Source organism: Paroedura picta, chromosome 13, assembly GCF_049243985.1.
Source record: "Paroedura picta isolate Pp20150507F chromosome 13, Ppicta_v3.0, whole genome shotgun sequence".
NCBI lineage: Eukaryota > Metazoa > Chordata > Lepidosauria > Squamata > Gekkonidae > Paroedura > Paroedura picta.
In genome coordinates, this window is record NC_135381.1 from 35033463 (window position 1) to 35057319 (window position 23857).

The 23857-nt window shown below is 48.4% G+C and overlaps 1 protein-coding gene across 1 annotated transcript in view; it reads left to right on the plus strand.

Moving 5' to 3' along the window:
• The window catches only part of MID2 (midline 2), a 220530-nt gene extending 197870 nt beyond the window's left edge, over window positions 1-22660 (plus strand). Inside the window, exons 8-10 of the mRNA XM_077307324.1 lie at window positions 1005-1166; window positions 8900-9107; window positions 15597-22660. Of these exons, the coding sequence (XP_077163439.1) occupies window positions 1005-1166; window positions 8900-9107; window positions 15597-15999 (773 nt within the window). The 3' untranslated portion in view covers window positions 16000-22660. The remainder of the gene's footprint in view (window positions 1-1004; window positions 1167-8899; window positions 9108-15596) is intronic.
• The last annotated feature ends 1197 nt before the right edge of the window (window positions 22661-23857 follow it).

A 23857-nucleotide genomic window follows, 5' to 3' on the forward strand; every position in this document is an offset into this window, starting at 1 on the left:
AATCCCAGGTTGATTTAATCCCTGCCATCTACGCTGAATATGATTTCCATTTTGATTTTGGGTGATTTAAATTTTTCATTTGCAACAAGCATGAGTGACCCTGAGTGACCCTACCTTTCCCCCGCGATATCCTGGAGTGGATATAACCCTCGATATTTGAAAAACCGGCATGAATAAGTGTCTCTGCTTTCCCCGAAATAACTTGTTGCTGCCTCATGTCTCCAACGCTGTAACAAGGCAGTCTGTTCCTGATTGGCTGGGTGCCAGTTCAAAGAATTCCTAGTTCCTGGTTGCAAGATTAATTTTTTTAAAGGTTAAGGTGACTGTGCTCCAGAATCCACACTTCTTGCAGCAGCGATTTGCCTAATTCTGTGAGAGGCTGCTGCTGTCTCGGCTCTGCTTGTCTCAGCAGAGACCGCTGCAGGTGGGATAAGGATGGCAAGGTTAACCTTATCAGGGTTTAGCTAAGGGCTTGGAACTGGGCCAAATTGCACACACGCACACACATCCCACAAGAGAATGGGGTGCCTGTGAATGTCCATTTCACCACATGTTTGAAGACATGGTCACTGGTCCCCAAAGGTTTGTGCTGGAATGAAATTCACTAGTCTTTCAGGGGCCACCTCTCCTGTTGGAAAGGGCCATAAATTGGCATCTGACTTATGGCAACCCATAAAGCAGGAGACATCCAGAGGTGGGTAGCCATGGCCTGCCTCTGCGTAGCAACCCTGAATCTCCTTGGTAGTCTCCCTTCCAGGTATTACCTAGGCCAGCCCTGCTTAGCTTCTGAGGTCTGAGAAGCTCAGGGCGTTCGCTGGCAGGGGCTCATAGGAATTGTACTCCATGGGCATCTGGAGGGCCGCAGTTTGATTACCCATGAGTTAAGGTGTTCTGAGGTCCTTTGATTGGCTCCTCTAGGAAACAGGATGCTGGGCTCAACGGAATCCCTGGTTAGATCCAGCCAGGCTCTTCTAATGTTTATGCTCCTCTCCTTTCCATGGCAGGCCTGTACAACTCCATGGACAGCTGGATGATCGTCCCCAACATCAAGCAGAACCACTACACGGTGCACGGGCTGCAGAGTGGCACACGATACATCTTTCTCGTCAAGGCAATAAACCAGGCCGGCAGCCGGAACAGCGAACCTGCCAGACTCAAAACAAACAGTAGGTTGTCTTAGGGCACACGGGTGGTCTTGGTAGCTGGCAGGGAGGGAGCTGGTGCCGCAGAGTCAAAAACATCAATAAAGATCACCAGAGTGCTCCACATCACCAGAGCTTCTTTTAGGAAAGGCGCTTTCGTGCATGTAGTGCCTGGAGATCCTGTGATGGTTTAGCGGCCAAATGACACCCCAGATACTGTTGTTTAAATGGGGTGACATGTCAGGTCCCAATTGTGATTGTGGTGCAGCCTGCCAAATTATTTTCTGTCTGCCACAGACAGAAATGTGGGCATTGTGCTTTCCAGGGAGTTGTGATGGAGCCCTTTGTCCCGTCCGCCGTTGCAGTTGAGTGGGCTGAAAACTTAGATGTTTAGGGGGAATTGCCCAATCTGTCTGCATATCTGTTGTACCTTCTTGGCCCCTTCCCTTCCATCCTATTCCATTCCATTATGTTATGTTATGTTATGTTATATTCTATATTCTATATTCTAGTCTAGTCTAGTCTATATTCTATATTCTATTCTATTCTATATTCTATTCTATTCTATTCTATATTCTATTCTATTCTATTCTATATTCTATTCTATTCTTCCTGTATGTAACTCTTCCATACAATAATACATGTATATAATAATAATAAAAGGGAGAGATGCCAGATTTTCAGAGTCAGCAGTGAGGCTTCCTCAAGAGCTTTGGAACTCACCCTAGGAACAGATAACCCTCTCCCAGGCTCTTGAGTGCTGTTGGGGATCCATAGGCTTCATGTATTCTGCTTCACTCTGCTCATCTCTCTGGTCCCACGCCATTGAGGTCATGTAGGACCCTCCTGCATTTGGCAAAATTACTTCCTGTTTATTTGGTTCCAAAATGCTGCCTTGCTACTTTTCTGTGAGAGTTGAAAGTGAGATTTGATTCATACGTGTAGAAGAGTGAAGTGGCAGAAACACTGAGGGTGGCAGAGGGGATTGTATCACTTCAGATGGCATCCCCAGCAAAGGATTTTGTAATGATCCCTGTATTTAAAAGGGGAGGGGGGGGAGAAAGCTCTTTGCAAATAGAAAGCTAGCAGAGCAAGATGATACAACCGCTACCTTTCTGTGTATATGGAATCTTCGAGCAAAAGGGCATCTAACTCTGAATCTTCAGTCTTAAGTGAAGCAGTCCGTTTTGCCCTTTCAATAGTCCACTGCCTCTTTCTTATGTCAACCCAGACAAGGAATTTGTGCTGACCGCAGAAGGGGACAGAAAACCAGTCTCAGGTCTGAGAAGGTGGACATGGAAGAGGGGGAAAGATCCACTGTAACATCGGAGGACTTGAAATACTGGCACCAGCATGAGTTTGGGCTTGGCACAAACAAAAGAGAAAAACTGCACAGGCCATATTCACTCAAACCAGGATTCAGCCTCTATTCCAGGGGTGGGCAAACTGGCAGGGGCTCATGGGAACTGTAGTCTATGGACATCTGGAGGGCCGCAGTTTGCCCACCCCTGCTCTAGTCTAACCATTGCATGGATGTGGCACACAGTACTGAAGAAGCTGGCAGAAAGCTTTAGACACTGAGACTGAAAAGATCCTACCGACAAGCAGCCATTTGGATGCAGCTGGTTGTGAATAGATCCAGCCTTCCCACAATGGAGCTGTTTGGATTCCTGCAGATCCAACGTGGACTTTGAGCCCAGTAAGTGGAACCAGTAATATAATGGCAGCAGGACATCAAGAGGTCAGACCATTGGGTCCGGCTTCTCAATACCATCCCCCTTCCAATAGCAGCTCTCTGAGATCTTTCAAAACGAAGCATATTTCTGATACCAGAAACTCTTTTGTCAGATATGCTGAACATGCCTGCTAACCCTGCGTTCTGTCACTGGGTCACAGCTTTTCCCTTTGGTCACTGGTGTCTCTTGGACCGTTTATGCACTGGAGGTTTCATGCCGGGCTGCAGGCTGGAGTTTTACTTGTGGCAGGTTGCCCCACCTCTTCCTGCACCCACATGGGGGAGCATTTGGCCTGGTGCAACTCATCCACCCCTGATCTGTGCTCCTGACAGGGCGGTGGGGCACTGAAGGTCCCAGTGCATAAACGGTCTTGGAGAATCGTATCAATGTCACCCTCCTAAGCAAACCCTGTCACCTCCAGTGGATGTCCATAATGGATGGATAAATAGTGAAACACAGCCCAGGCCTGTCATAGGATGTTCTTGAATGTAAGATAATTGCCTTAAAGAGAACTAGATCATTAATCCACCCAGATTGGTGTCTCTGTGCTCACTAGTAGTGGCTTTCCAAGGACTTGTGCAGGCAAAGGTCTTTTGGACCACACGCTGCCTTGGCATCCTCTCCTTGGGAGTTGTAGCCTCTCCAGTTCTGGTCTGGGAGTAAGTTCTAGGTCTGCTACCTGGAATAACTGATCCTGGCTTAGTCGCGACCTTACCTGGCTTTGGAAGCTGAATTTCCAGATGTCTCTCCGGTTGAGCCTGACGATCTAGGACAGGGGTAGTCAAACTGCGGCCCTCCAGATGTCCATGGACTACAGTTCCCAGGAGCCCCCTGCCAGCATTCGCTGGCAGGGGGCTCCTGGGAATTGTAGTCCATGGACATCTGGAGGGCCGCAGTTTGACTACCCCTGATCTAGGAGCTCTTCCTTTCCCCCCCTCTTTGCATGATATTTCATTCCATCTTCCACCTGCACTCCACTGGGCATTTAAAATGATTTATTGCCTCTGCTGCTCCTATTACTCCCTGGGAACTGCTATGGCTTAAAGTAAAAAAAAAAAAACCCAAATCAAATCTAGTCTGTGTGTCGGAAAGACCGGCTGGGCACTGATGAAAACCAAGCTCCAGACTTGCTCTTTTATTAAAAATGTATCACTTGACTATTTGGCGTTTCGGTGCAGGCCTCCGAAAGAATGGATTGTTGGCTTGACAGATGAGGCAAGTGCTAACGGGGATAGGGGGTGGGAGCAGGCTTGTGTCAAGGATATGATGGGCACAAGGGGTGGGGGGAAATATAAGGTAGGCAGGCCAGCTGCCTATTCCATGTCAGGCGATGGGAGAGATTAGAATGCAGCTAAGTGCTCTGCATTGTCGAAGTCTCCATTTGCTAGATTAATAGAGCACCCAGTCAAAGACTTGTGTTATCCTTTGCAAATGGTTTGTGAGCGTTTGGCCCAATGGCAGAAAGGGAGCACAGGTTTCACAGAACGGACCCTGAAATTCTGACACTGGTGGTTATATTGCAGATTGTAATAAGAGTAATGAGAGACTGTTGTTGTTGTTTTTTAATCTACCCTTTTAAAAAGTATTGGATTATTGCCTGACTATTAAAATTGTTATCTTGCAGCCTTGTGCAGCGAACAAAAGGGCCCTCAAATTTAAATATGCACAGTTGGTGGCGTGATACTCTGATAAAACTCAGCCTTCTAATTAAAGTTTCCCAGAGGCTTCTGGAGGAGACGTGCAGAAAAAGCTCCAGGAGCTAGAAGGGTCCTGTGCGGATTGCAGGGTCCTTGGACAGCACCATGGTCTCCCTTCCCTATTCCGGAATCAAAACCCTTTTGTTTTTTTTTTCTATCTGAACATATAAATAAAAATGGAAGAGGGGGTTGGGAGTAGTTGGGACTCATCGCCTGCTGATCAGGAAGGTTGTCCCGGCAGTCCCATTCCTGATTGGCCATCCGTCCAACAAATAGCCAATAAGAAGGGATGTCCTGCCCCTGGCTTTATCCCCCTCCCAACTGCTTCCATATGGAAGAAATGCTATCCCGGTAAGCAGGAGCTGGGAAAGTGAAGGGCCTGGGACTAGAGTTGGGTGCTTTGGCATCTGAAGCAGCCATTCCCACCCAAAGCAGCCAGTTGCATGGGGGGGGGGAGGCGCGGGTGCTGGCATGCTAGTCAGTGCACACGCAGGCATAGAGCTGCACCTCCCCTCCGCCCCCGCCCCCCGTGTTGCAGCGTTGGCTGCTTCGGGCAGGAACGGCCATTTCTGATGCTTAAGCGCACAACACTAGGCCCATTCCGCACACATAGGACAATGCACTTTCAATGTGCTTTGGCAGCTGGATTTTCCTGTGCGGAGCAGGAAAATCTACTTCTAGAGTGCATTGAAAGTGAATTATCTATTGTGTGCAGAATAGGCCCTAGTCCCAGGCCCTTGTATGAAGTATAATAGAATAGAAAGTCTCAAGTTGTAGAAGTCTTCAGGAATCTCTTTAGAGCAGCTTTGATGCTTTCTCTTGGTGGCATTTTTCCAGTTGCCATTGGAATGTAGAACAATGGCATGCAAAGGCCCTAAGAATTTCAGAAATAGGTTTGCTTGACCGTACAGGAAAACATTTAGTCCTTCTGTTTCTAATAACAGCTAGCCAATTGCCTCTAGAAGACCGTTTATGCACTGGAGGTTTCATGCCGGGCTGCAGGCTGGAGTTTTAGTCGTGGCAAGTTGCCCCACCTCTTCCCGCACCCACTTGAGGGAGCATTTGGCCCGGTGTGCCTCATCCGCCCCCAATCTGTGCTCCTACAAGAGAGCTGGGGCAGTGAAGTTCCCAGTGCGTAAACGGTCAAAGTTTGGAAACAGAACTTGGAGGGGATTTCCATTTCTGGTGTTTGTTTCCTGCCCCTGTGAGTGGAGACTTTTAGCTGTCATGGCTTATATAGTTGCAGGCACCCACTGGATAGCGCCTGTGACCTGCCTAACCACAGATACAATATTCCTCATTCTTCACCTCTTGTGCCATTGTATGGACTTTTTCTCCCCACTTCAAAGAGAACATTGTGAGTATCTACAGTCAGAAAGGGGAGGCAAAACACAGCAGGGCTATTCTCCTTGGCAAGGTCTAGTTCCCAGTGGCAGGGAAGACGACTGAACCTTGGTTATCGCATGCAGTGCAGTGCAGTGGCTGAGTGGGCTGTACCAGGGGTAGTCAACCTGTGGTCCTCCAGATGTTCATGGACTACAATTCCCATGAGCCCCTGCCAGCGTTTGCTGGCAGGGGCTCATGGGAATTGTAGTCCATGAACATCTGGAGGACTACAGGTTGACTACCCTTGAGCTATACCGCATTAGACTGTAGGTGAGGAATTACGTATTGCAAACATTTTCATATTTTAATAATTACCTGCCACTAGAAAAAAAACACATATCGAGTGCTAGGACAGTCTTCAAGCAAAGGTTGGATACACACTTTTCTTGGATGCTTTAGGGTGCTTTGGGCTGATCCTGCGTTGAGCAGGGGGTTGGACTAGATGGCCTGTATGGCCACTTCCAACTCTATGATTCTATGATTCTAGGACAGAACCTCTATCGCTGATGTGATAGTTTTTCTGCTTGCAGGGAGTTTCTAGAAGAGGGAGCACTGAAAATATATGGCTGCCAAATCATATTTTTGTTCCCTTGAACATACCTAAGGCCAGAGGAGTTGACAGGCAGGCAGCAGGGGAAGAGTCTGGAAGCAAAGGCTCATAGCTTCTCCCATCAAGGAATTGCCAGTGGTGTGAGAACACAGTAGAACACAGTAGAGCTACGCAACAGGCAGCAGTGAAGGACTGGCTCTCCCAAATGGCTTGATTCCAAAGCCGGGAGGATTTTATTCTGGTATTAGCAGACCATGCTGTTCTCTTCTCCAGCCTGCAGGGATTAAGGACGATGTTCCTGGCCCATCTAGGTTTGCTGCTCATCTAATATTTCCTCCCCAACCTCCCGTCCAAAACAGGAGGTTTGAAGAAGAGTTGGTTCTTATATGCCGCTTTTCTCTACCCAAAGAAGGCTCAAAGCGGCTTACAGTCGCCTTCCCTTTCCTCTCCCCACAACAGACACCCTGTGAGGGAGGTGAGGCTGAGAGAGCCCTGATATTCCTGCTCGGTCAGAACAGCTTTCTCAGTGCCGTGGCGAGCCCAAGGTCACCCAACTGGCTGCATGTGGGGGAACGCAGAATCAAACCCAGCTCACCAGATTAGAAGTCCACACTCCTAACCACTACACCAAGCTGGCTGGATTGGATAGAGTTCTATTAGCAGAGTGGGAGATCATTATGTAATGGAGACAGTTCAGATGGGACACACATAGATTGACTGTCTGGAACAGCAGGAAGTGTATTTTTCTCCCTTCTCCCTTTTCTGCACGGTCTAGGGAGGCATGTGCTTTGACGGAGGAGGGGCTAAGTCTCGCCTCGGTAGCCTGGCGGGGGCCAAACCTCATTTTCTGCCTTTGATTGGTTTCTACAGCCTGAGCCATTTGCAAGGGAAAGGCCCTTGAAGCTGAGATTTCTTCCATCACTGGTGAAAAAAATTACTGTGAAGCCACGAGGGCGTGCTTCCTGCATCATGTAATAACAGAGAGTCTGAGGTGGGGAGTGACTGGCGCTGATTTTGGAAGGGGGGAAGAGACTAAATGATGCACCAAGAGTTTCCGCTGCTCCATGAGACTATTATACGGGCACTTAAGGAGGCCATTCTCCCCTGCAACGTGCCTTTATCACTCCCATTAATGCTAATAGAGAATAAAACGGTTAAGGAATTCAGACCACTTAGATTTGATTTCCCCTGCTTTTCTGTGTCTTCAGCTCCATTTCCACCTTCTTGAAAAGACAACTGCCCCCCGCCACGAGCCTGCCCAGGGAGTGGAGGGTAATAAATCAAATAATAATAATAATAAAATTATAATTATAATGATTATAATTATAATAATAACAACGACATCTCCCCAATTGTCTTTTAACAACCCCAGAGCAGATGCAACTTTCCTGTTTTATGGAAATGCAGTTTTAGTTCCTGGTGGCTTTTAAGACGTTTGTGTTCCCCTTCCTTGCATTCTTTAAAATGCAGGTAGGGAAGTGTGAAGATCAATGTCTGAAGACATCTTGGGCGTTTTCATGCAAGACACGGGAAGAACCCTTGAGCCTTGTATGTTCACTGTCCACGTGTGGCCAGATCTTGTGATGTGGTTTTTCTGGGCCGTGTTGGTAACAGAGCTTAATGTTTTACAGCAGGGGTAGTCAACCTGTGGTCCTCCAGATGACCACGGACTGCAATTCCCATGAGCCCCTGCCAGCAGATGCTGGCAGGGGCTCATGGGAATTGCAGTCCATGGTCATCTGGAGGACCACAGGTTGACTACCCCTGTTTTACAGTGTAGATTCAAATGAGTAGCCATGTTGGTCTGAAGTAGCACAATGAAATCAGAGTCCAGTGGCACCTTTAAGAGCAACAAAGATTTATTCAGGGCATGAGCTTTTGAGTGCAAGCACTCTTCACAAAATGTACTTGGTTTTGTTGTTGTGGGGGAATGTTGTTTGCCCTTTCCTTTGATGATTTGTACCACCCCTGTCAGGTGCTCTTTGCCCCTATGGGGCAGTAACAGCTTTTGGAGGCACAGTTTTAGATCAAGAAAGTCTTGTACAGGAGAAGAAATTTAACATCCCTCAAGCTTGACTTCTCCAGCCTGATTCTTTCACTACCCTTTTTCCGGCCGCTGTTTTGTTGTGTTTTTTTTTAAGAAACAAAAAAACATCGTCGCAGTCTTAAATTTCCTTTGCCATGTCTCCAAACCCCTCACCATCTTTGTTGCCCTCCTCTGGACAGATGTTCATGGACTACAATTCCAATATGCCCCTGCAACCCCGTTCTAGCGCAATATTCTCTAATGTGGTAAACTGCTTGTAGGGCCAATGAGAAGACGGGGGGGAGGAGAACTTTGGGGTTTCCTTTGCCCTGCAGTACATTTTGCTTATTCTACCCTTTTAGGCCAGCCCTTCAAACTGGACCCTAAAATGGCCCACAAGAAGCTGAAGATCTCCAACGATGGGCTGCAGATGGAGAAAGACGAGAGCTCTCTTAAGAAGAGCCACACGCCAGAGAGGTTCAGCGGGACAGGTTGTTACGGTGCAGCGGGCAACGTCTTCATCGACAGCGGGTGCCATTACTGGGAGGTGACAGTGGGCTCCTCCACCTGGTAAGCAGCTCTGGGGAAGCAATGTAGGCCAACCGAGCAGAGAACGTGCTGAATTAAGATCTCAAGGGAGCCCAACCCATCTAGCCCAACCTTTGGTTTCCAGCCTGTGGCCAGTTAGTTGCTTGTGGTACTCGAGCACACTGGGCAATGTTGCTTGCCTCCAGCCCTTGGTACCAGAAGGTATGCTACTTCTGAAATTGAAAGTTCCATGTGAGTAACTGATCCAAGGTTAGCAAGTGAAATTCATGGCTAAGCTTCCAGTTCACGTCCAACAATTGTAACAGCTCTACTGCACTAGCAAGTAACCACTCACACGTCTAGTGTTCATGAACCTTCTCAAGAACCCCTTGAACTTCCGGCCCTGGACCCCCTTGAAAGGCAAGGCCTTGTAGAGTAGTGATCCCCAACCTGTGGGCCACGGACCACATGTGGTCCTTCGACTAATTGGAGGTGGGCCCCGAAGGACGCCTTCTCCCCCCCCCCCACACCGGCCTTTTACTTCATCCCCCCCCAGCCCTTTACAACACACTTCATTGTTGTGGCATGTCTGTATCTTATTGTGAAGGGATGTTTAAACATTACCATAGCGATCAGAGAGCGTTAGGGCAGTGGTTGAGAGTAGAGGAGTAAACTACCCCCCCCCCACCGGGCCTCAGTAAAAGGTGTTGAGTGTTCCCTGGCGTTGAGTGGTCCCCGGTGATAAAAAGGTTGGGGACCACTGTTGTAGAGGAGTCCGGAGACTCTGACCCCTCCTGGGACACCCCGTCCCAACTCCCCATTTGGCACCCTGTATGAGGAGGACCCCACCCTCCGGTTGGGGTACCAGACGCAGGGGCTGTTCTAAGGGCCAATCATGGGCGGGCCCACCACAGCAGTGTAGAAATTTAATAAATGAAACTGAACTAAACTTAAGATTCCATGGAACCAATAGTAGTGGAGAAGAATACTGCTAATGGCTTGTATAGCAGGTTTGGACTGATTTAGTGCCAACAGCGCTCAAACTACTGCAAATCTGCCAGCTTCTTGGTGCACAGCAGATAAGACACAGGGGAGTAAACCCATCTGTTGCCCCAATTAGCCCGGAATTCCAGGTGGAGATGCTCGGGCTTCTGAGTTAGTCTGACAGAGGGAGAGACTAGTTATTTCTCACTTAGACAGTGATGTGACAATGACAATGCATTTGCTTTGGTCTCCTTAAAATTGGATCCCTAGAAATCGAATGGATGCAGAAAAACAGCCAGTCTAGCTAAGGGCCTCCTCTCTTCCTGTGTCTTTTAATATACCCTGGGTTGTAAGCCATCTTGAATGTTAGGGCAGAAAAGGAGCCTTTGAATGTTGTAAATAAATAAATATGACTTAGGTTGGAGCCAAAACATCCTGCGACAGTATCATGGTTACCATGATGGCCATGGAGACCTGATCTGAACAACCAAGGCAAATTCTGCATGAATATTTGAAGTGTCCCATTCCCCCCAAGTGATCTCCCTATGGGTCTTCAACACAACACTGAGACCCATCCCTACCAGCTCAGCATAGCTCCACCTGCTCATCCCTCTGGACTCAAACACAAGGCACATAAAAACCAGCCACTGCCTACAGCATGGAATCTGCAGAAGAACAGGGACTTGTAGAAGAACACAGACTCAAGTCAAGGGTGATGGCCTGCATACCCAGCTGGGACCAAATTTACTTAGCTATTTCTTTTATGCCCTGTAGGATATACCCCTTTATGGCTTGGGAGGAACACGCCTGAAGGATTGCATCTCAACAGATGGCCTCCAACCAGGCCTTGCATTTGGATCCCTCTTAGAAAGAGATCAGGACCGTTACAGCTCAATATTCTCTGTCAGCCCTGTGTAGTGAAGGCTAATAGTACTATAAAAGCTGGCGGAGGAGCTCTCTTTTGCAGGCTTTGCAGAACAGTTCAGATTCCCTCAGGGCCCTGATGTCCTCTGGGGGCTCATTCCACCAGGTTGGGGCAGGGATGGAGAATGCCCTGGCCCTGGTTGGGCCCAGACCATGTATGGCCTTAAAGATGATTACCAGAACCTTAAGCCTGATCCGGAACTCAACTGGAAGCCAGCACAACTGTTGGAGAATGGGCCAAATGCGGCCCCTCCATGATGTTGCTGCAAGGTCGGGCTGCTGCATTCTGTACCAGCTGTAGTTTCCGGGTTAAGGGGAAGCCTGCATCGAGCAAGTTGCAGGAGTCCAGTCTAGGAGTGACCGTTGCGTGAATCACTGTAGCTAGGTGTTCTGGGGCCGAGTAGGGCGCTAGTATTTTGGCTTAGAGCTCTTCTCACAGGTATTATTAAGAGTGAAAGAGGCAGTGATAATGTCTCTATCAAATAAACTATTTTTAGGCAAGAATGATTCAGATAATTATTGGTCGGTATCCAGTCCTCCATTCTTAATCAAGGTGATGGGGCATGTGATGGCACAGAAGCTCCTGGAATACCTGAATGGCAGCTTTGTTACTCACCTGTTTCATTCTGGCTTCACATCCGGATGTGGAATGAAGACAAAGAAGAATTGAGTTTTTTATACCCTGCTTTTTACTACCTGAAGGAATCTCAAAGTGGCTTGCAATCGCCTTCCCTTCCTCTCCTCACAACAGACCTCCTATGAGATAGGTGAGGCTGAGAGAGCTCTGAGAGAACTGTGACTGACTCAAGGTCACCCAACTGGCTGCATGTGGAGGAGGAGTGGGGTCTCAAACCTGGCTCACCAGATGATAGTTTGCCCCTATTAACCACTATGCTAAGCAGCCACACGGATGGATGGTTTGTTCTACATATATGAGTAGGTAGGGTGTGTTTTTTCCTACTAATTCTGTTTCATTTGTCAGCATCCCACAGTAGAGTTGATCATTCTGGGTCAAGGCGGTCAGATGCCAGGAATGATTCTCAGATCATGTCTGTCCAGAAATATGCAGTATGTTTTTCAGTGTTTATCACTGAAAGGTATGACTTTAGCAGAGTTCATGAGAAGCTGTGGAGCTGGTTGTCAATATTCTGGGGACTCAATATTCTGGGGCTGATTCTGTGAAGGCTCAACAGGGTGGCAGGGTACAGTAGATGAGCGATAGGGTTGTGAGTGTCCTGCATAGTGCAGGGGGCTGGACTAGATGACCCATGAGGTCCCTTCCAACTCTATTATTCTATGATTCTATGACTTGAGAGTCTCCTTTTTTTAAGCCTCCATAATCAGTGGCGGGATGCTGTGGGCGAAGGGAAAACAAGCAGAATGCAGAGGAGGCAGGGCTGGTTGGGAAACAGGATTGACATGAGTTTCTCTTTGTCTGGTCAGAGTTGCAAGCATCCCTGGACCCATCTCTTTAATTGAAATTGCATGTTGGAATTGCTGCAAAGAATGCTTCTTTGTCATTAGAGTTTAATTCAAAAATTCCCTTCTCTCTGGACTCTGCTCACCAAACTATGCTAATCCATGTTTTTGTAACCTCTAAATTGGATTGCTGATTACTGGGACTGCTGTGGAAGACAGTCCAGAAGTTTCAATTAGTGTAGCCCACTTTTTAATGGGTCTGGACCGCTATGAAGAAGAAGAAGAAGAACAGTTGGTTCTTATATGCCGCTTTTCCCTACCCGAAAGAGGCTCAAAGCGGCTTACAGTCACCTCCCCATTCTTCTTTATGCTCTTGTAACACTGGAAATAGCCTTATTGCCTGCCTGCTTGCTTCTGGGCTGGTTCATACTCTTAAAGACCTTCTGAGTACGCAGTACTGACCTTGATGAACCAGTGGTCTGGTCCAGGATGAAGCTACTTAATATTCGATTCTCCTCTTTAGCTGTTATGCAGAAATCCCTTTTTTCAGAGGACTTCCCCCATTTGATCTGTTGGGCTTTTTTGGCTTGCTGTGCTGGCTTTTGCCGTGTGTACCAATAAGTATTATTTAATGCTGAATGATTGATTACAGCTATATTTTAGGCATAAAAACCAATGTTCCATCTGGTCCAGCATCCTGCCTCACGCAGTGGCCAAACCAGTTCCTGCATAGAAGCCAAGGCCTTGCCCTGATGTTACCTTCTGGCTTTTGGATTCAGAGGTTTAGTGCCTCTGAATGAAGAGGTCCCCTAAAATAGCACAGCTAGTAGTAGATCTGTCCTTCATTGATCTGTTGGATTCCTTTCCAAAGCCATTTATTCCTGTGGTCATCCCTACATTCTCAGGCAGCCGATTCCACATTATAATCACTCTCTGTGTTAAGAAGCGTTTCCTTTTGCCCATCCTGCATGAACTGCCCATCAGCTGCACTGGAAGCCCTTGAGTTCTAATATTCTCGGTGAAAAGGTTCTCTTTGCCAGCTCTCTCTACTGCATACATAATTTTATAATCCCTTAGAATAATAGAATCATAGATTTGGAAGGACCTCTTGGGTCATCTAGTCCAACCCCCTGCACTATGCAGGATGCTCACAACCCTTATCATGTCCCCCCTTGGTCATCTCTTTTCTCAACTGAAAACTCCAGGCTATTCAGCCTTTCCTCCTAGAGAAGGTGCTCCAACCCTCTAATCATCTTGGTTGATCTCCTCTGTATATTTTTCTGCTCTGCAATGTCCTCCACTGGGACTGGAACAATATCTCAAATAAGGTCTCCCAACGGATTTATTCAGGGGCATTACAATTTCGGCCATTTTATTCTCAGTCACTTTCTAACATTGAGTTTGCCTTTTTCACCCCAGTAGCACCTGGTTTGATACTTTCATTGATCTATCCACTATGACCCCAAGATCTTTTTCTTTCTTGGTTTCAGCAAGTTCAGAACCCATTAGCCTACCCTTGAAGCTGGTATATAAATGTGAATGAATGAATGAATGAATGAATGAATGAATGAATGAATGAATGAATGAATGAATGAATGAATGAATGAATGAATGAATGAATGAGGAACTGAGTAAATGTAAGTTAGGAAAATTGGTTCATCTAGTACAGGAGCTGCTACAATCTAGGATAGAAGATAATTGTACCAGACCCCCAAGAGCAGCCCTCTGCCAGCCCTGTCCTCTCTGGAGGAGGGCCAGGCAGGTTCCCAACATGCACTGAAACCTCAGAATCATGAAACCCAAGTGCCAGGCAGGTAACACAGAGGATGGACTTCTTTCATTAATTCGTACTTCTGCAGGAAGCTCTCTCTTGCTTTGGAAACGCGCTTCTCAGAAAGCCCATTTTCATCCCTCCTCTTTTGCTGAAGGGTTTCATTTAAAAATGTACAGTGTCAGCAGGAACAGAGAAGACTGAGTGTACCTTTCTGGGTACGTGAGAAAAAGACCTTGCGTTCTGCTCTACGGGGAGGTAGGGCGTGAATAATTGAGCTCAGGTACGGCTGCTGCAATTCAAAGTGAGCCTCTGGCCGTGTGTCACGCAGAAATCCATGGATCAAAAGCACAGTGGGGGCTCACAGCTTCCAGCTGTGGTGATTGAAACATCACCCTCCCCCCCCCAGTGAGGTTACCCAGTTGAATTGCCCTCCTCCAAGCCAGCATCTCTTTCCCTTTTGTCTCCCAGCACAACCACAGGGTTCCTTTGTGCGGGAGCAGGTCCGCCTGGCAGCTCAGCAGCCAGAAAGCCACTTGGAGCTCTGTGCTGGGCTGTTTTGCTGGCCTTTGCTACACCTTGATCATCTGGTTGGTAGCACGTTTGATCGATAGACTCAATTTGTGGCCTTCCCCCTAAGGTTTGCTATGGATGACAATGGGACAAAAGCACAAAGCATTTAGGAATATTAAAACTTACCCTCCTGTCCCTTGCCAGCCTGTTATATCTGGCTGTCAGATCCTCACCTAGATAAAAGCAAGACCTCACATGGCTTGTGTTCTATATATATTCTAATGGGCCTCTTTAATAAGCATTTGAATTTTTGCATACCTTTATCTCATTTTGCTCATCAGTGGGCACTCACAATGGCTTCCAACAGCCTTTTTCAACCTTTTGAGCATGGACGAGCCCCTGAAATAATTTTTCAGGCTTCAAGGAACCTCAGGAATTGTGTCAGCTGGCCACGCCTCCTTGCCACACCCTCCCGGAAGTAACCTGTCACCAGAAATGGCATCATCACCCACGTTAACAGGCAGCTTCAGGAAGGACTGGGCGGGGTGGGGGGTGTGAGACAGGGTGGGATTTAAGGCTGGAATCTCTCCTGCTCAGAAGCAGGATTAATGGAAGCAGCCAGCTCCCTAACTTGTGGCTGAGTCCATTAAGACAGGAGAGGAATTGCCACAGACCACCTCCAGAGCTCCTGAAGACCCATGGTTGGGAATCCTTGGCTTAGAACATTATTTTCCTCTCCTCCTTTCTCTTACAACACTAACCCTGTGAGTCAAGTTAATCTGAGGGACGGTTACTGGCCCAAAGTCACCCACCAAGCTTCCGTGGCCGGAGGGGGGATTTGGCCCCAGGACCCGAGCCCCGAACCCTTCTATTCACCAAGACCCCGCTGGCTCTCACGCCCTGCTCTCTCTCCTCTTCAGGTACGCCATTGGCATTGCCTACAAATCAGCCCCCAAGAACGAGTGGATCGGCAAGAATTCCTCCTCCTGGGTCTTCTCCCGCTGCAACAACAACTTTGTGGTGCGTCACAACAACAAGGAAATGCTGGTGGATGTGCACCCCCAGATGAAGCGCCTGGGCATCCTCCTGGACTACGACAACAACATCCTGTCCTTCTACGACCCGGCCAACTCCCTGCACCTCCATACGTTTGAGATTTCCTTTATTCTCCCTGTCTGCCCCACCTTCACAATTTGGAACAAATCCTTAATGGTCGCCTCGGGCCTGCCCGCCCCAGACTTCATAGATTACCCCGAGCAACAGGAGTGCAACTGTCGCCCTCATGAGTCCCCGTACGTATCAGGGATGAAGGCCTGTCATTGAGGCACCAGGAGCCCCCTCCCTTCCGGCCAAGCCTCAGGAACTTCGACTGGAAGGCAGCCGGAGTGTCCTGCAGAGGCCAGCAGCGACCTGCCGCGTCAGGCTAGTTGGCATCTCGAGGGGTACCCACGTCTCCAGCACACGTCCTTTGGGTGGAAGGGTGTGGGTGGCATTTCACTGACTAGTTTTGTTTTTTGGGTCGCACTACTGAATTTTCCTCCAATGGAGTTGGCGCGTCTGGTTTCGGTTTCCTAATGGGGGAAAGGTGTTGCTGGCAGGGTGTGGGTGAAGCCTCCTCCGCTGCTGGGGTGTTGTTGAATGAAAGTTCGCTTCTGTACGAAAAGAAGTCCCTCGGGAGGCCGGAATTCTCCCTACTCCTGCCGCGTTGAGGGAGCTCAGCAGAATTTTGGAACCCAAGCCATTAATTCGAAACGATAGGGCTGTTCCACATGTGGCAGTCACATGTGACCATTTCACGCGCGGGTTTTTTTGTTTTGTGCAGACACAGCCCACATGCACGGGGAAGCTGTGGCCTGTCTCGGCTTCCATTCATTTGCAACAAAAAAATCCAGAGCTGCGGCTGTCCCATGCAGCGGTATTGCTGCAGATTGCATCTTGTTTCCTATGTGGGAGGGCCTTCCGTGTAGGAGTGCTTTTCAGCACGTGAAATAGCCCATATATTACAAGAACCACTGCGCTTAGTGCAGAAAGGAGGGGAGCAGCAGAAGTCTTTGACTACTGAAATGCATCTGGTTTTGGAAGGGAGGGTGGTTTGCGCTGTGGCCACAGAGACAATTCCCAGTGAGTTTCTTGAGTTTACCAGAACCCTTGTTCAAGGAGCGAGATGAGACGGGGAAAATAAGAAGCTGAGTCAAGGATAGAATGAGTCCAAATTTTAAAGCAGGGATAGTCAAACTGTGTCCCTCCAGATGTCCATGGACTACAATTCCCTTGAGCCCCTGCCAGCGAATGCTGGCAGGGGCTCATGGGAATTGTAGTCCGTGGACATCTGGAGGGCCGCAATTTGACTACCCCTGTTTCAGAGCATGTGGCAGATTTCTAAAATGGCTATTCCGGTCAAAATGGCCCACAGAACAATCCTCATCTACTGCTTCTGCCCAGTCTCTTGGCTCTGATGTTTTGGTTTGAGCCTGGACAGCCGAGGTTCAGTTGAAAGCTCGTCCTGGCCAAAGCAGGCCTGCTGCTTCCTGGTCCCTGCATAAGGGCTTTCGTACAATGTGCGTCATCTCTGGCTCTGGTCTGCAAAGGCGGATGGAGGAATCAGGGAGCCTTGAGAGAAATGACAAGGAAAATCTGCCAACCTAGAAAATGTTGTACATCCCGGCACAGCAAGCCAGGGAGGAGGAGGGTCTCCGGAGGAATTTGCCGGCACGCCCAAAGCATACAGTACACTGAATTAGGAATGCAGATAGCCTGGAATTGCAAGGCAAACTGTAAACACATAGAAAAGGTTAGGAGTTCTCCTGGCTTTGTGTCTCTGTTTTCAGCAGCAAAAAGAAATTGAGGTGTGGGAGTGGAATGTATAGTCAGGCAAGGCAATGAGGACTCTGGGAGTTTTTGACGGGGTATCTTGCTACCCTGCCCTGACCTAGATCTCACCAGATCTCAGGAACTGAGCAGGGTCAGCCCTGGCCAGGTGGAGACTTGAGCGCACTTTCTGCCACCACCGTGCTATCTAATGATAACTGCCAAAGCCTGGCATTTAGATGCCCAACATTGATTGGCAGGGCGTGAGAGGCGTCCCTCTGCAGTGACAGACACGTTATTGCTAGCTACTCAATTGTCTGCAAAATGACCACAGGCAAGACCGCTTCCTGCATTTTCCAAGATTTGGTTGACTGGGGGGAGCCTGAGCTTCCAAATAGAGAGCCTCCAGCCATGCCTGTGCTGCAGACAATATCTAGGGGGCGGGGCAGCCGAGCATTAGAAACATGCATGTACCTGAAAGGAGTTTGGATGTGGGCAGCCGGGGCATGTCGATGCTGAAACACAGCATCTTTTGTCATCTGTTATAGGCCTGTTGTTTGCAACCTCAGGTCTGACAAAGACTCCTGAAATAGCAGGCTTAGTTTGTTTTTTTTTTTAAATGCAAAAGTTTCTAGCCCTCATTGATGGCACTGGAAAGCACGGAGATAAAAATCTAGTGAAGGCTCCCTAGGTTGAGAAGTGGGACATCTGTGTTCTGCATAGGTTTCCTTTCTCTTTCAAAGTGGTGGTGCAACACACTAAATTTGGAAGGGTTCTCTCTTATCCATGTGTTCCTTTCTGGCAGCTTAACCCTTCCTCGCAAGACTCCCTTCCCCTCTCACCTCCCCTCAGTCTGCCAAGCTGCAGTGTGCCAGATGAGTTAGCATGGGCTCCAAGTTTTTAAATGTGCCTCAGGACAAGGATATAAAAATGCAACAAAGTGCATAATCTGCTCAAGTATCTGGAGTTTGCTTGATGCAGAATAGGTTCGGGGGGGGGGGGACAACGACAAGGGTATGGAACATGATCAGAGTCCGTTTTGTTCTGGCTGCTCATTGGGCACAGATACTCAGCCCTTGCTCCCAACTGAAGCACTAGAAATTCTTCCTTCCATAGAACTACAACCTTTTCCATTTTGAAAGGTGATGCTGCTGCTCACAGCTTCTTCTCTTTTGATTGTCAGGGGCTGCAAGATGTACCAAGAAGAACACTGGTCCTGTTACAGGGTTTTCTGGTTTAACGCACACACCCCTTCTGACTGTACACAATGGCACATTTCCAGAGAGGGAGAGAGGTGAAGCTCTTTGGCAGTGCACTGATGGGAGTCTGGATTTTTGCCTGGAAAGGGATGGCCGATGCAAGAGAAACATCAGATTGTCCGGTCTATCAATCAGGAGCCCCTATCTGGGAGTGGTGCTGGTGCCCTTTAAGAATGCAGGCAGCTTTCCTGCAGGCTTCGCAATTAGCTCATTGAGTTTCTTCCCCCCACCTCTCTTTGCTCTCACTTGGTGCCAGTATCCATGCTTCCTCAACATTGCTCATGTTCCCTATTATATAAATGCATTTCTCACTGGACCCCTGGAACATTAGATAGAATGCCAAGGGGACTGATCAGGCACTGGGATCCACCTTGGCTGACAAATTCCATCTTCATTCATTGGCCTGTATCCTACCACAGAGTTAGATAGCTTGCATGCTGAAGTTTTTTTTTTAATGAGCAGTGGTTTCTTGCTGCTCACACACACACCCTGCTGCAGCGTATTGAGCCCTCCAAAAGTTTGTTCCCAAGGGTCAGTGGACTTTCAGCAACAGGGTGGGGAGCTGCATGGGGAAGAGGAAACGGGCAAAAACGATCACCTCTCTTTAAGGAAGTTCAAATCTCTTGAGCTGTAAGACTGTTGTTCTTGCCTGCTGGAACCAAAGTGAATGTCAAGGCCATACATTTAGGGGTCAGCACCTGGCAGTCCATGTGTCAAATCTAGCCCTCCAATGAGTGCTATTTAAGAGAGGTTCAGAAAGAGCAGTGGTTGGTTTGCTGGTGGGCCCCTTTGAAGGTCACAGGAATGGCTTGGCCCCCTCTTCAGAATGTCCTCCTTGGAACAGGGGTTTCCCACCCTTTCGGTAAGGTGTCATTTGGTACAGTGACCCATGAGAGTTTTGGATCCTGGGTCTTTGGCAGTCATAGGTTTTATTTTATTTTATATATTTATTAATTAGTCTTATATACTGCCACTCTCAGACCAGCCAGCTGGAGGCGGGTTACTATAAAAGCAATGGATGTCGGCAGCAAATTTATCCTCTACTTCAGGGGTAGTCAATCTGTGGTCCTCCAGATGTTCATGGACTACAATTCCCATGAGCCCCGTCTGCTGGCAGGGGCTCATGGGAATTGTAGTCCATGGACATCTGGAGGACCACAGGTTGACTACCCCTGCTCTACTTAACCCCTCAACACCTTGACTCTTCTGTTCACAGGCATTTTATGTCTATTGGTATTATAATTATTATTTTACTTAATAGAACTGCAATTTCACAAGCTTCATGACCCACGTTTGGATTTAGACCTACCAGCTGGGAAACAATGTCTAGAAAACTGACCCCTGTGCTCTTTCTCTGTGAAGTCCAGAACAGAAAAGTAATAGCCCTCTCCAGAATCCTCCCTATAGAAAAATGTTAGGGAGAAGAGTTCTAACCCAACCCTTCTCCCTAACATGCTAACATTTCTCTATGCAGGGGACACCTCCCTCCCTCCTTTCCTTTTGCCCGCATGTGTGAGTGTGTGTCATGCAGTCAATGTGCAATTCCATACCCAAGTCTCCCATCTCAGTGAGGACTAGGCCTAATTCTCAGCGCCATAAAATCCACACCATCGACATACCATGCAGTTGCTCAAAAGTCTTCCCAAAATCAGATGTTTCACAAACTTTGCTCCCAGTCCAAATCATGAATAGGGAGTTCCACAGAACCAGGGAGCTCCCCAATGGATCCTGCTTGCTATTTCTCATTTCACATTAATTATTAGGCAACCTCAAGCTGCTTCATGTGACCCAAACCAGGGTGGGGCTGCATAACAAAATTCTCCCAGTGCTATCCAGGGCCATGCCTATAATTAGCCCAGTGCTGGAATCGAGGCCATTTCCGAAGTTTGCGTCCCAGCATCACCCTTGCTGGCCTGCCTGGCTACTGAAACGCTGCCTGTCTTCCTGTCCCCATTGGAGGAGCTCTCATTGTATCTGACAGACGCTCTTTGCTTTGGGGCCCCTGTTCGCAAGCTGCCTGTCTCCTTCCCACGCCTATCGCATCCGGCAGCCTACGCTTCTGCTCCCAGCCTGGGCTACGTTCTCCTCTGGGCTTTCGGGGGTGATGGGGGTGACACGTGCTGCTGCTGCTGCTGGAACAGTGGTCCAGCTGAGGTCCTTGGCTAATTTGAGCCCAGGTGAAGACAGATGCATTCTGGAGCAGATTTTTCCACCCGCAAAGGAGGATGCTTTTTCATCAGCTCTGCATTGCCTCAGCTAACAGCATCAGGGGTGATGATTGCTTCTCTTCGCAGGGGAAGGGGATTGGAAGGAGCTGAGCCCTTTCCCTGCACGGTGCTCTTCCCCTTTGTTTACCTAACACACTCAGAGGCCGGTTGCTTTAATGGAAGTCATTGCAGCTGCAAACAAATGATGCCTCTGTGGTCAGGGGCTAGAGCAGGGGTGTGCAAACTGCGGCCCTCCAGATGTCCATGGGCTACAATTCCCATGAGCCCCTGCCAGCGAATGCTGGCAGGGGCTCATGGGAATTGTAGCCCATGGACATCTGGAGGGCCACAGTTTGGCCACCCCTGGGCTAGAGGATTGTGGGTGAGGGGAAGTATCAGAACTTTGGCACGGAGGGACCATCTCAGAGAGCACCTTGTGCCAGCCATGCAGCGTTTGGTCACTTTCTGCCTTCCTCCACAATTCAAGCCAATTCAAACTGATAAATTGTCACTTGGCTGAGGATTTCGGTTCCCTGTTCTAAATGTCGTCTGCCCCCTTTCCTGGCCAGGGTAGCAGAGAGGCAAACGGGCTTGTCCTCTGCTCCCTGCCATTTCTTCGGGGGCCCGCGTGGCATCCATTAGCTCTGCGCATGTGAGCCGTTGAACATGATGCGTGATGGATTTACGGTGATTAAAGTGGCACTGATTAAAGTTGCCCCCATGGCAACCGAGGGGAAGGAGCAGTGGGCAGTAGAGGCCGGGTGGTACGATGCTGACAGCTGTGGTCCAGGTAGTGGAGAATTTCTGTTGTTCCCTCCATACACACTGCTGGTTTGCAAAGTTGCAAGTCAGGCATCCTGTTTTTTGTACTCACAGTGGAGAGGGGAAAGAGTATCAGGGCCCACATCAAAAAGGTCCCCACTGCTTCTACCTCTCTCTCTCTCTCTCTCTCTCTCTCTCTCTCTCTCTCTCTCTCAAATGTGTCTTCAGCAGATATCTTCTCTAGCTGTGTTGCAGCCTCTGACCTCTCTCCCTAAAATCCAGCCTCCACGTTACCCCCCCCCTCCGCACTTTCTTGAATCTTTATCCCCCTCTTCATGTGGAAAGCTCCCAGTGGGGTTCTGCGTGGGAAAGATGGACCTCCCATAACTGTGTGACGTTGGCATGTTAACAGAAGTCTCTGCATGACAGGCAGAAACCTTGAGGGCGCAGAGTCAGCACAGGAAGGCCAGTGACCCTTTGGATCCAATAATGCATAAACCCAGCCCTTGGCGAGCAATCTGATTGGTAGAAACAGCTTGATATTAAAAGCAAAATTGCAGTCTTCTTGGCCAATAGGCCTTCAGCGCTTCTTGTAGTTGATAAGACAAAATGGCGGCAATTCCTACGTCCTCCTCCCAACAGTGCGGAAGGCTCAGAGAGGGCCCGGGGCTGTCGGCTCAAGCCCTTGCGAGGGCTTCTGGTCCCTTTGGAGTTGTACACTGCCTCTTCCGTACCCCGATGCCGTGCCTGGCTACGTGTATTATAATAGCTGCATTGTATCTGATTTTCTGGGATGTGGTGAAATTTTTGGTTACCGTGAAACCTGTCGGATTTTCTTTTCATATGTAACATAATCGGGATTTTGCAACTTCTTTGTTAATGTGTGTATATATATACATATATATATATATATACATAAAAAAATATAATATATATGTATACATTCCAGCGATGCCTCGTGTGTGGAATATGTCATCTGATGTTTGCACGTTCCTCCTCCATTGGTAGTGACAACGAGGTCTGTTCGGTGGCCCAGGACATCCATTTTCTCTTGTTTAGGGCTAGGCTCTTTGGAACTTACATAGGGAGCAGATACGACATCATTGCATGGGCATCCTTGGTGACAATAACTGCAGCAGTTTTCTGTGGATATTCCTCTTGATAAGTGAACAAATATGACAGAAGCATCCTTGGTCTCCCCCTCCTGGTACCCACTTCTTCATAGTTAACATTAGCCTGACCTGGGCTGAATCTGCAGAGAGCTTTTGTTCCAATCCCAGGTTGATTCAATCCCTGCCATCTACACTGAATGCAATTTCCACTTTGATTTTGGCCAAATTACATTTTCCTTCTACAAGAAGTAGGATTGATCCTGAGTGACCCTACCTTTCCCCCACAATATCCTGGAGTGGATATAACCCTCGATATTTGAAAAATCGGCAGGAGAAAGCTTATCCCAAATTAACTTGCTGCCAAGCCTCCAAAGCTGTAGAAAAGCCCTGATTGACCAGGGCATCAGTTCAAAGGCTTCCTCGTTCCCAGGTTGCAAGGCTTCCCTTAAAGGGGAAGCCCTAACTTGTCTCACCAGATGCTCCAGAAGTGTTAACTTCTCTCGGCAGAGATTCGCCTCTTGGATTTACTCCACTTCCTCTGCTGTCTCCAATCCTCTCCCCCCACCCTTCAAGGAAAGAAAGAGGCCCCTGCTGCACTTGGCTCCCCCCCCCTTCTGAGCTTCTCTAATCACATGCAGAACACTTTTCTGTATCAATGGGGGAGGGGGGATAGGCGAAGACGCGAGTTCAAATTGATCTGAATTCAGCAGGATCCACAACAGAATAAACAAAGTAAGTGCAAAATCAGCCCTGGATAGCCCGGGCAAGCCCGATCCCATCTGATCTTAGAAGCTAAGCAGGGCCAGCCTGGGTTAACACGTGGAAGGGCAACCTCCAAGCAGTACCAGGGTTGTGACACAGGGGCAGGCAATGGCAAACCACCTCTGAATGTCTCTTGCCTGGCTGCCAAACGATCCTTGCATCTCCTGGCTATATTACATACATGCCATGCAATAAATAAATGAACAGCATACAGTATAGCATTTGCCCATCAGTTGCTTTATATAGAGGGAGCTCAGAAGGACCAAACGGT